General features: G+C 39.1%; 1 protein-coding gene across 1 annotated transcript in view; it reads right to left on the reverse strand.

Moving 5' to 3' along the window:
- Positions 1-13267, reverse strand: part of lpp (LIM domain containing preferred translocation partner in lipoma) — a 199289-nt gene that overhangs the window by 51608 nt on the left and 134414 nt on the right. The window contains exon 8 of the mRNA XM_007571364.2: positions 9013-9109. Within this exon, the coding sequence (XP_007571426.1) occupies positions 9013-9109 (97 nt within the window). The remainder of the gene's footprint in view (positions 1-9012; positions 9110-13267) is intronic.

Consider the following 13267-nt stretch of genomic DNA (forward strand, 5'->3'; position numbering starts at 1 on the left):
TATGTTTATTTCACTTTTAAAATGCAAGAGGGGGAAAAAAAAAGGTTTCAGGGTCCTTGGAAAGCAAAAAATGCTGGATTACATTTAAGGAGACATCTTGAATCCAAGGCGAGGTGATAAAAAACGAAGAATAACCGAGGTGAAGGTAATCAGGAAAGCAGTAAGCGGTGAAAACTATTAGACACACAAAAAGTGTTAAACAAAAAAAAAAAAAAAAAAAAAGGTTTCAGGGTCCTTGGAAAGCAAAAAATGCTGGATTACATTTAAGGAGACATCTTGAATCCAAGGCGAGGTGAAAAAAAACGAAGAATAACCGAGGTGAAGGTAATCAGGAAAGCAGTAAGCGGTGAAAACTATTAGACACACAAAAAGTGTTAAACAAAAAAAAAAAAAAAAAAAAAGATTTTGACAAAAACAAAAGTGGGGAGAGTGAAATGAGCACCAACTAGCAGGATGGTTGGTGTCGGAGGCACACCTTGACGTTGAAGAAGGTTGGCCAAAGGCGCTTCGGAAGTCGGGAGTGAGAACATGTCAGGGAAGATGATTGGGTGAAAAGGGAGTGTGGGGGGGTTGAAAGGGGGTGACACAAAGGTTTTCACTCTGACACACATCCCACTCGTTATGACATGTAGAGGCACATCTAAGAGCAAACTCCTGAGAGACTGCTGAGGGCGACCTCAGTAAAATGCAAATGAGCTCCACCGGAGCGCCGTCGACGCCGCACAAAGCTGTCTAAACCGGAGGGTCTATTAATACATTAAGTCGTGATGTTTCTGTTGTGTTCGGGAGAACCGGGGAGAGCGGGAAACTCAACTTTCTGTGACCCAGTTACCTCGGCGCGGATACGTTCCGACTCCTCTGGCCCGTGGTGTTACCGGAGTCTCCGCCGCCAATCGTGTCTCTTCCAAGATTCCTCATGAACTTTTCATGCCGGGCGTCTAATAAATTATGAGGCCTCCTCCAGCTGACGAGAGGAAGGGCTGCCTTTTCTTTTCCCTTTTCTCACTCTTATCAAAAAAAGACAAAAAAACAAAGGAAACATGAAGAAAAGGGCTCTTTTCCCGACAGTTCTGAGTCCACGACGCGGATCTTTCCACTAATTTCTAATGACTTTCTCTCTCCACGACCTGACAGTAACACTTACTCCGACGGCTCGACGGAAAAAAAAATCCCACTGGAAAATCTCCCTCTGTATAAATATTGATTGGGTATAAAAAAATGTCACACTTATGTTAATTCTCCTCTATACAGTACAACACCCAGGAATCAGGGAATCACATGCAGGAATTCCCAAAACGTTACATGGGTGTAAAAGAAGAAGTAGTGATATTCTGCAGCAGAAGACTGCATAAGTATCATGATCACTAATTGTGAATAATGCAGAGCATCTGATCCGTTCAATTATTCAGCTTTACGTCCCGGTTTTTGGTTGACAGAAACGTAGCGACGACAAAATATTGTAAGTTCCCTCCGATGCACGAATGCCAAGGCATCTGAGTAGCTGTGTCTTATTAGATTTCCACAAACACAGTACACCTACGCGCAACCTAAGTGGATTAAATATGACGGATGATGACATTTGGAGAAAAGGCTCTTTCAGATTACTCAAATCTAATCTGGAACTCTAAATCAGGACTAATCAGTTGCTTTTCAAAGAAGCTTCAATCATTGGGGGACGGGGAAGAGTGAGGGGGGAATTTTCTGGCTTGCAAACCGGGTTTCTCACAAGAAAAGACGTTCTCCTATAGTGCACCATCTTTTATCCCAACTCCCCCCACCACCACCACTCCTCCACCTCCTGCTTCTCACAGCTCTACCAGACTTTAGGAGAACGACAGATTTCTGCACTCTCTTTTTTTAAAAAAAGGAGAACTCTTCAAAGACATGTCCGGTGTAATTGCCGGACGGCGCCGCAGAACCGCGTCCTCTGGAACTCGGGAAGCTCGGACGAATCTGATGAAAAGTTTCCTGGTGACATCACAGAGCCCGGAGCATAACGCTAATTCGGTCGAATTAACCCCCTCTGGACCGATGGAAACCCGCGAAACGGCCGCTCCGGATCAGAGTTCATCAAAGACGCTCAGTGACGGGGATAAGGCCGCTGCAGAACGGAGACGGCGATCCGGTCACGCGTTGAGAGATCGCAGCCACCGCTTTGATTAATCTCACTAATTACTAGCCTCAGGGTGTCAACAGCTACACGCGGCAGAAAGAGCCGCGGCTTGCGTGCCACTGGATTCTTTGTAATTACAAAAAAAGAGTCTCCAGCTCTGGGACTCGCATTCCTCCCCACAGCCCTGGTCGTACAGTAGGAGCCGGGCCGGGCCGGAGCTCATTTTTCCATAACGGGGGTGACTCTGTGTACATTATTCAGCGGGGGAGGAGACGCAGAGCAGCGTGCCTCTGCGCTTGAACTCTCTGCTAATGAGTCCCAGCAGTCACCTCAGTCGTGGGCTTTTTGCCCTCCTCTCTTCCCGTCTCTCAGCTCACTCAGCTGTTGCCTTGTCTAACCACAACATGGCCCCCTCCATCCCCCCGTCCCTCTCCGCTCCTCTACTCAGGCGACAGTCAGCCTCTGTCAGCTGGAAGTGAACACGCAGCCGCCGCTAACTTGCTCCGGCTACCTCGCGTCACTTGTGACCCGTTTTTCAAACTTCCATGTTTGCTCTTTCGCCTGCCGGCCTTCATTTTCCACTGTATAGACCTTTGCCAAGGTAGATGAGATCGGTGGATGAGGATCGGTTTCACATGTGTATCGGCCGATCGCAGATCTCCCAAAATTCAGGAAATTGGGGCCAATTTATCGGTGCACCTTTTATTTTATTTTATTCCCCCTGCATCAAGACTTTATAGAAACACTTTCTGTTGCAATTACTTAGTAATAACAATGAAGCAAAAACACAAAAGCACAACTAGAGACTGAAAGGATTTTTGTCCGTTCTTATTTCAAGATTGCCACAGATTGTCAGTTGGATTTAAATCTCGACTTTGACTAGGCCAGGGGGTCTGCAACCTTTGACTTGAAGGAGCCATTTTTTGTCTTCGGTCCGGCTTAGTAAGGCTCACTTAGAGCAGCAAATGTTACATCACCTTTTGAAAAAAGAGCTTAAAATTTCTGATAAAATATCTGCTAAAATAAACGTTATTAAAGAAGTGACATTTTTTATTTTTTAGAATAAAGTAAACATTAACATTTGCTGAAAAAGGAAAATAATACATTTTCTTTGCATAGGGTGGAGCATTATGTGAAAAAAGAAGCTAATTTTCAAACTCGAAAAAAGCAGATGAAATGAATGTTACTGGTACTTTTAGTAACGACATGAAAATTCAATACAGCTATTCCATAAAAAACTTTTAAAACTTGCATGTATTATTACTAATAAAGCCGTATTTAAAAATATTAGCTGAGCCGTTGTGGAAGATCCAAAGAGCTACTTGCATTCCCTGAGCCACAGGTTGCAGACCCTTGGACTAGGCCATTCAAATATATGAACATGCATCTATTTAAGCTTAAGAGCTGATGGAACTTTGTTTAGGCCTCAGATCTTTAGAGTTGTTCATAAGCAATACATACATTCAATTAATTTCTTCTTTTCAATTTTCCATAAAGGCATCATATGTGTAATCCATAAGATTTTTATTTGTTACTATGTCAGTAGAACATAACAGAATTTCAGTGGTGAAATAAGGCGGCCAATGTCGCGATAAATTTCTCAAGATGATGAATTGCCCTAGAAATTATTGCATTAATTGATAAAATTGTTGTTTTGATACCATTTTCAAATAATATAAAAATAACGGCATTATAATTTAAGTTCGTCCAACAAACAGAAAACTCCTCACTTCAACTTTAAAACATTTTAAATATCTAAAATAAAATTCAACGACCATAAACGAGAAAAGAGAAAAGGAAATAAAAAACACCCACAAAAGAAACCATAATTAAAAAAAAAAAAAAAAGGACTATGGAGTTTTTAAACAAAATTGCCCTTCAAGAATGGAAATTATGGCTCTAATTTTAATTCATGAATTGATTAATTGCTTTTTGTGCCACGCGTTTCCTCCACCATGCTTCACAGTGCAGACTGTGTACCTCAGGGTCATGTGTGGTTGCTTTTTTCCCCCCACAGGAAGTTTTGCATAAAGGAAAAGCAGTTCAAATTTTGGATAACTAAACGATTGTGCATAAGGCTGCACGACAGTCATAAACATGACAAAACACTTAATATGAGTACAGCTATGAATGTATTATAACTGTTGTCATGAAGTGTCATTTGCTAAATAACACCACTTTTAATGCAAAGTTGCATTAAATGTTGGATTACAAGTGTCAACTTTGCATTATTTGGCAAGTGGTGACATTTTAATTGTATTCCATTAAAAGTGTCATTATTTACCGAATGACACTTCATGACAACAGTCATGAGCATTCATGCAGACTCCTTCATGTTCATGACTCATGTTATGTCATGTCAGTCTTAAGCACACGCCTCCAAATAAAGTGTTCCCAATTTTTCTGTTTGCTGCGTCTCCTACATGGCTTGTCGGCAAACCGAAAACTTTTTTTCTTTTCGCACGTCTTTTCTGATCAGAGGGACTAATAGCCGCCCTCATCCCACCTGTCGCTCCAGACCGAGCCCGCATCTCGTCCGCACTCACCCACATCTCGTTTCAGCCAGGAGATCCATTTGACCCAATGTCTAATGTGAACCAATTAAGGTCTTTACATGCGTGCACGCTCCGCGACGTGGAGCCGAATCTCTCTTAATACCGGTTAAATACACGTCCCTGTTGCTATAATACACCTACACACACTACAGCGGTGTGCGCCATGTGATTATGAGGCGATATAAAGCCTTCTGCAGAACCTGACTGAATGAGCTATCTAATGGGCATGGGAACTAATTCCAGGGCAAAGGGGATTAAAGGCTAAAGCAAGAGGGAGCAGCGCGGGGCTGGCGCTCTCTGGCAGCTCAGAGTGCAGAGGGCGGAAAAACAGAGATGATGTATAAACGCACAGAATCCTTGCCTCCTGAATCCTATTTTGCAGAATAGCATTAAAACTGGCATCTTGTTTAATCCTGACAGTTCTATATTTTCAGACGGGGTGAGGGTGGAAGGGGGTAGAATTAAATATTTAATGATTCAGCCAAGAGGAGAGAAAAAAAGGAAAATATTCTAAAGGAAAATCCAAATAAGCCTCGGAATTTGCTGAAAATCTAGATTTTTAAATATTTTTTTTGTCACTGATTACATCTAATGTCTGTGAAATAATTGATAAAAGCTGTCTTGGCAGTTTACAGAGTCTACAGTTGAAGCCAGAAGTTTACATACACTGAATAAAAGGACAGATGGATTGTTTTTCTCACTGCCTGAAGTCAAATCAGACCAAACCTCTCTCTTTTTTTTTTAGGTCAATTAGAACAAAATTAGTTCTACTTGCTAAATATGACAATAGTGAGAGAACGAAAATGTCAGAGATTTATTCATGAATGTCTTCAGAATCAGAAGTTCACATTGGTTTCCTCTGTGTTTGGTAGCGTCGTCTTTGAACTGAATGACTGGAGTCAAACCTTTTGGGTTTCCTCCCAGAAGCTTCTCATGACAGTTTGCTGGAGTTTCGGTCCTGACAGAGCCGGTGACTGCCTCACTCACACACACACTAACACACACATGCATTTTCAGATCTACCCACAACTTCTCCATAAAACAGAGTGGGGATTTGTGATGACAAAACCAAAATATTGACTTTGTCCTTAAGTCATTTTGACAGTATGCTGAGGGTTACTGTCCATTTGGAAGACCAATCTGGACCTGAGCTTCTACTTCCTGGTTGATGTCTTCAGACGATGCTTCAATATTTCTACATCATGTTCTTTCCGCATGACTGGTGAACTATTTTATGAAGTGCAACAGTTCCTCAAAATGATGCTGCCACTTCTTGTTAGGTACAAGCATCACAGTTTTTCCTCCAAAAAAAACCTGCTTGGTCATTACGACCAAGCAGTTCCACTTTAGTTTCAATAGACCACGGGACATGTCTCCAAAAATGAAGGTCTTTGTCTCAATGTGCATTTGGTAAAGGTAATCTGTCTTTTTATGCTTCTTTTGGAGTGATGGCTTCTTCCTCCCTGAGCGGCCAATCAGGACAGTTTAACTGTGGATGATGACTGTTTCCAGCTTCAGACAGTATCTTCACAAGGTCTTTTGTTTTTTTTTCTGGGACACCGACACAGAACCCGTCTTGTACCGGAGCAGTATAATTGTTGGACTTATAATAAGATATTTTCATGATATCATAAGTGAAATAATCTGCCAGTGGAATTGGCACTTTTTCATCAATCTTAAGGAATTACTGACTTAAAAGCTTAAATTTCTTCTTGAAAAGTTACTTGTAAGTTAGTTTTGTCTGTTTTCAAGTGTACCAACATGTGTGCACTAGAAACTGGACCACAAACACTTGATCAGACTTTGTGTTTTTTCAATGAAGACATTTTCCTGGTTACAGAGACACTTTCTAAAAATGGCTCCTGGTGATGCCAAGCTAAACTATGAGGTCTAATCTGGAAAACCATCCTGTGATTCTGATAACCCCACATGTTCCCGGCTCACAGGCTCACTCTGGAAGGAGTGTGTCTGTTTTTATTCCAGCTCCACTAAATGTCACAGTGAAAAACGCACAGTGTGCGGCCGTTGCACTATTATTTACATAATTACACCAATGAAATGTGTTTAAATAGCTTTCTGTTTTCTCTACAAAGCTCTCATCAGCAGTCATTACGCATGCATCAGGTGTTCATTCAGACAGCGTTTCTTCGAGCACCTCTGACAGCCGCTATTACGAGGACACTGTTGTCATGCCAGCGGCACTTTGAGCCAAGGATACGAGTCCAGAAATAGCTGAACCTGCTGTTCGGCTCTGTTCAAAACACAATTACAGGAAGCGACTCTTTAAATTGTGCCACAGTCCAACATGGAGGGCATGAATCACCACGGTAAGCGACTCCCAGCAGGAAGAAAACTTCAGATTAGCTTATGTGCAGTCCATTTTTTTTTAAATATAATTTTTAGATTAGAGGTCATGGAGCTGGACCGTACGGATTCTCTGTCTTCTACTTCCTCTTAATTCGAAATGCTGGAGGAAAAGGAAGCAGGGTTTTAATCTGGAGGTAATGTTGGCCAAAACATGATAAAAAAAATAAATAAATCTACCTCAAATCAGTCAAAAAGAAAAAAAAAAAGGTAAACGATTGTCGTCAGGAAGATATAATTGCATCGTTCTTATACAGAAATGCCAAACTATAGAATCTGGACATAATTAATTACAGTTTTGATACTATATTTATGCTTAGTGCTGCAGCTAATGATTATTTTAGTAATCAGTTATTCTGTCAGTTATTTTCATGATGAATTGGATGAAAAAATGGCACATTCTGCACATTTTTACGTTTAACCACTTAAGCCCTTTTTTGTACATAAAAAATACACTAAAAATGCAAATATACAAATAATTCAGTTTCCTTTTTTAAATAACTAAATAAGTATTTTTGTTGCCTAAAATGCTACGACACAGCAATTGTTCAGTGTACGCTTGACAACATGTGAAAGGCTCAGAAAAGCCTGTCACCACAGGCAACAAATCAATTAATTGCATGATAAATTAAAATGTGCTCAATAATTTCCATTTGGACAATCAGAGAAATACTCCAGTTTAATATTGTTGAAATATTTGACATGTAGAACTAAATTTTTTTCTACAAAAATAAATAATTAGCTTTGAAAAGCAATTTTGGCAACAGAGACTTGATAATTATTGTTGTTTTGTTAGTTTATTTTGGATATTTAAAATGTCTTACAGTTCCAGTAATAAAAGTTCTTTAAAGAATAAAGTTATTTGATCTTTGACAAAGGTGGACTTGCATTAGGAAGCCATTATTATTATTATTATTATTATTATTATTATTATCATATTGAAAATGGTTTCAAAATGACCACATAATCATTTATCACAATATATTCTGGGACAATTTATCGCACAGAAAAATTTGTTATAACAGACTTAGGCTCAGCTCTTTCTGCTAAGCTTAACATGAATATGAATATTATGAATACAGTGTATGGATAATCTGTTGATTTTTGGATTAGCAAGTTAATAACTGAACAGCAAAAGTGCTTCAGAGTTTGTTTGTTTTTTAGAAAATTTAAACCAGGTGAAACAGATTTTCAGGTGAAGTTTATTTATTTATTCATTTTTATCTTAAATGCAGAATGTGCGTATTTCTTTGTACAGTTTAATTACAGCTCTGACTGCATGGCTCTTTCAGCAAATTGCCTTTTTTGAGTGTGTAGACTCAAAGTTAATTAACTGAACACTAAGTTAGCAAGCTAGTAATCAATTAATCGTTACTAATCCGATTAATCGTTTCGGTGAGCTTCAGAAGTGGTCATTCCTTCACAAACGCTCCGTTTCTCCGCTGCGGTTCAAACCTTTTCTTTCTCAACTGGAGCAAATATTTTCAGGGGAATTTAGAGTAAAAGCTTTGAGCCCATTTTTATTTTATAAACAGAACAGTAACAAGGCGAGGTGGTTACATCAACAGAGGGAAAAAATGCTCAGTTTATGAAAACATTTTACTTCTTCAAGTTTCCATCTTTTCCATAATTGGCCCAATTGCACCGAACAAACAACCTGCACTGGGGTACTAAAAGCACTGATGTGAATAAGAAAAGGTCAAAACCTCGAATGTTCCTCCAGTTTTACTTGGAAAGACACAAAAAGAAAAAAAAAAGAGATAATGGTTGGTTATAATCCTTTCACAATGATGTGCCTAAAGATTGAAATGCAACTTTTCTGTTTGAAAAGTTAAAAACACAAGATAATCTGGGATTTATGACAAACTATTTGGGGGTTGCAAAAAATAAAAATAAGAAGTTGGGGGTTGGAAGAGTTTTCTTCTGTAGGAGATCATTAAAACAGGAAGACAAAGACCAGATAAACTGCAGACGTCTTACCGAAATATTCGTCGGACGGAGGGTTGTCCATGTCGAACAGCATCTTTTTGGTCAGGCGCGCTAGTTCGTCCTCTGGGTGCGAGGCGGGAGCGCCGCCCTGGAAAATAAACAAAACAAAACAAAACAAAACAAAAAAAACACAAAACGTCGGGGTTAAAAGCTGAACGAGAGAAGAAAACTGAAGCACAGTCTCGAGAGCCAAACAAAACACACAGAGTAATTAACATGCAGTGTATGCCTTTGCCTTCTGGGATATCTGACCCTGGTTGAGGGCCCAGACCAGAAGGTTTGCTTTTGAACCAAAACCCCCCCAAAAAAACAAACAGTGACCCCCCGACTGAATCTGAAGGAAGAGGTAAATATTATCAGAAAGCTGCTTTCAAGCTGGGAGCGTTTGGGGAGGCAGGTCAGGTGAGGGGTATTTAGATGAGATCTGAAATGGATTCTAGATTCGGTGACATAACCCTCTGAAGTCGTCTCTTTCCTATAAGCCCGCCCGCCTCCTTATCGCGCCGTCTCTGACATCTGTCCTCTGTGTGTTCTGCTTTGGGGCTGACGTGTCGCGTTTGACATTTTCTGCCAATCATCCTTTAAAGCTTGAAGAGGAAAAAATAAATACATTTAAAAAAGCTTGTTCTGCTGCAGCTCCAGGCCTGGGCTCCATCCCTCGTCTCAGGTGCCTGTTTGTCCTTTTTCGGGGATCCTCCAGGGGCGATGCGTTGGATTCTCTCTGTTTTGCTGAGCGGAGAGGCTTCTTTTTTTTGTCTTCAGATAACGGCCACACGTCGATGGCCTTCCTAGATCTTTGCAGCGGATTTGATTTTCAATAACCCAGAAATCTGTGCCGACCTTTGAGCGGCTCCTAATTGCGACACCTGGGAGAGGTCGCCGTGGTTTCCGTCTCTTTAATTCACGCTTTCATGCAGCAGACGCACAAATCTGCATCTTCAATAAAAGATGCGAATACAAAATACTTGTGGAGGCAGAATGTATGGGTAATTATCCTGCAGTTATCGAATGTGTATTATTTGACTGTTTACCTCTAACCTTTAGGTACTTAGCCTGCGTATAATGAGGGATCCAAAATCCACCCTGGGAAATTCATTACACTTTATCTATTGATATTTATGTTTTTCAGCAAAATGTCAACAATGATTATAAAAAGCTTTTGTGTTTTCTATCTAAAGGGCAGACAGGTGTTCACGGTACAAAGCAGAGTATTCAATAGTGTAGATTGTCCGAATAGCAGGACGCTGGAATAAAATCCATGGAGATCAATGAAGTGAATTTCACTCCTTCAAAATTACTGATGTCAAAGCAAAATTTTGTTTCGCCTGTTGTGACAGTAGCTGATGGGAACAATGACGTGATAGGGCTAACGTAGATCAGGTTTTAAAAAAAGCAAGAGTAAATGTCCAGTAAAAAACTTAAAAATTTTGAGATTACTTTGACATTTTCTAGAAAAAACGTATAGAAAATTTAACAACTTTCGAAACTCAGAAATTTCTGTTTTTTTCTAGAAAATTTCTCAGATTATTCTCAAAATGTGGGTTTCTACTAGCAAATATTCAACTTTTCAAAGTCAGAAATTTCATATTATCTTCTAGAAAATGTCTATTTTTAAGCTCAAAAGCAGTTTTTTTTCCCCAGCAAATTTTAAACTTTTCAAACTCAGAAAAATCTAAGCTTCTTCAAGACTATAAAAAGTTGTGAGTGTTTTCGTAACAAATTTTCAACTTTTGGAGCTCAGAAATGTATTTGTTTTTTCCAGTTAATTTTTTTGTCAGAAATGTACTCCTAATATGCTGTCGTAGGTTTGAGGTTTGAGGCCTTGTCCACTCTAGGACAAAACTCCTGCCGAGAGATTAACGCCACCCCAGTCAAACAGTCTGAAAAGCTCAGTCTGTAACGCAACCATACTGATTGGATATCCAGAGGTTATTACACTACGTGGCTTAGCGCCACAACAACAGAACACAGGAGAACTGAGTAGCAGAACTGAGGGCACAAGTGCATCATTCAGGGGATATGCTGTACTTTTTATTCAAGTTGCTATGCCCTTCAGTGGCCGCAAGGGGAAAAGGAGCTGCAGTTTCTGCAACCCAAATGGGTAAATGTTAAATTACAACAGTTGACCACTGTGTCTGGGACTGGACAAACTTCACAGTTTCACAATGAAGCAACATTTTATCAGGACTGAAATAATTAATCAGATTAATTGTGATTAATCAATCTTTTGAAATAATCGTCAATTAATTCAGTAATCGATTAATCATTAACTACAGTATGCAGACTCACAAATGGCCATTTGCTGAAAGAATACCTTCAGAGCAGTAATTATATCAGAACTGTACGGAAAATACATTTATATTTTACATTTAGGAATGCAAAGTGCAAAAAAAAAGGAAAAAACATTTGTATATAAATATGTTTTACCCAGAACTCCTAAAGTGACATAGTCTTTGCTTCACTTTGTTCAGATTCTGTAATTGTATTTTCTTTTTTTAATCTCCAATTAAATACCTTTTGCTACACAGTGTGGATGTTAAAAAAAAGCAGGGAGGACTGAGCTTTTAACACGTCGATGTTGGAAGGATTTTTCAGCTGCAAACGATAAAGCGTTCACTAAATGAATGCTACATTACGGCATTTAGGCAATAAAATATTTATTTTCTTATTTAAAAGAGGAAGTGATTTGCTTATTTACACCTTAAAATGTATTTCTAATATTATATTAAACGGTTAAATAAAAAATGGGAAGAATATGCCCTTTCTTTAATGTGATTAATCAATTAATCGCATTCATCAATTAAATAATCAGTCGCAATTAGGACTCAACCATTTCACCAACTAACAGCTTTGCTGAATTATATGTTCTGTCTGAAGTCTCCTGTCGTTTACTGGCATACTATGACAGAAAACAACACATTTCCATTTGGTCAAAAATCAACATCCGTTTTCCATTTCTAACCATTATGATCCACTTAAAGCACGTCTCTCTGATGCGCTGTACCCAAACAATCGAAAAAGTCTGTTTTTTTTTTTTGTTGTTGTTTTTTTTGCTAAGGCGTGCGTGAGTTTTCCCTGCAAGCCGTGGGAGGGTTCGCCTGCCACGTGCGGCGCGCCATCACGCTGCAGCTCCACGGGGCACACAGAGGTGAGAGAGAAAAGGCTCTGCTTGGCAGCTGAGCAGAACTTAAGACCAAATGAACATGAGACGCGCTAGACATCTTTGAGAAACACTCATGAATTAAAAAAAAAAAAAAAAAAACCTTTGCCGATATGTATGAACGATGTGAGGATGTGGTGAATTATTGAGATGATGTAAGAAGATGTAGACTCAATGTTCCATATGGAAGGCAAAGGAATATTTTGTTTAGATGGACAGACAGATTTAGAGCGTTATTTGTTACAGTGGTTTGGATTTAGGCCTGAAATTAGCACATTTTTGTTTAGTGTCATTACAATTTTTATTTATAGATGCCCTAAAATAAATAACTACTCAGGTTCACGCACACGTTTCTGCTTACGTCAAGGGTCATAATGTTTTGCTGGAACTCTTACAAAGTGCCGCATCATATGTATTTATACCAGGGGGAAACAGAAAGTCACGGCGTACTTGAACCAAGTTCCTAGAAACTCAGGTTACATTAAAGCTAAATGTAGATAGTAAAATATTTCAGCTACTTTAAAGGCATAGTTTGGTCACCAATGACTGTGCCACTGGTGATTTTGTTAAAAACACTAATATTTTAAGAGAATGAATGCACACAAATTTGTAAACAATTTTCGGTTGTGGTTTTAAGCTCCTGCATTGAAAGAGAAAATAGTTTTTTTTCTTAGTTCTTTTTAAAATAAATCCTTGCATTAGAATTATGTTTGTTCTTGGCTTAATTTGACATTTAGCAATTATATTTTAAGAATGATTAACAATCCACTGTCATTAATTAGTTTTTACACTTAAATATCTTTTAACGTCTCAGCTGTGGCCTGTAACTCATAGAGGCTTGGTTTCACTCCTTATAAATATTGTTCATAAGACTTGAGTCACAGAAAAGTTAAGTCACGAGTTAAAGTCAGAAATGTTTTGTTTTCTCGCTGACTTAAGTTGCTATCAAATCAACTACTTCTGAAGAGCTAAACTAACTAAGCTAAAACTTTTCCAATTTACCGTAGAAGCTACCTGGTCCTCAAATGTAGAGATTAATGTCAAGGATCAGGAGGGCTTCACTGAGCATGCCCAGTATTGCTTTCT

The sequence above is a fragment of the Poecilia formosa genome, unplaced genomic scaffold (assembly GCF_000485575.1).
Source record: "Poecilia formosa unplaced genomic scaffold, Poecilia_formosa-5.1.2 Scaffold279, whole genome shotgun sequence".
NCBI classification, from domain to species: Eukaryota; Metazoa; Chordata; class Actinopteri; order Cyprinodontiformes; family Poeciliidae; genus Poecilia; species Poecilia formosa.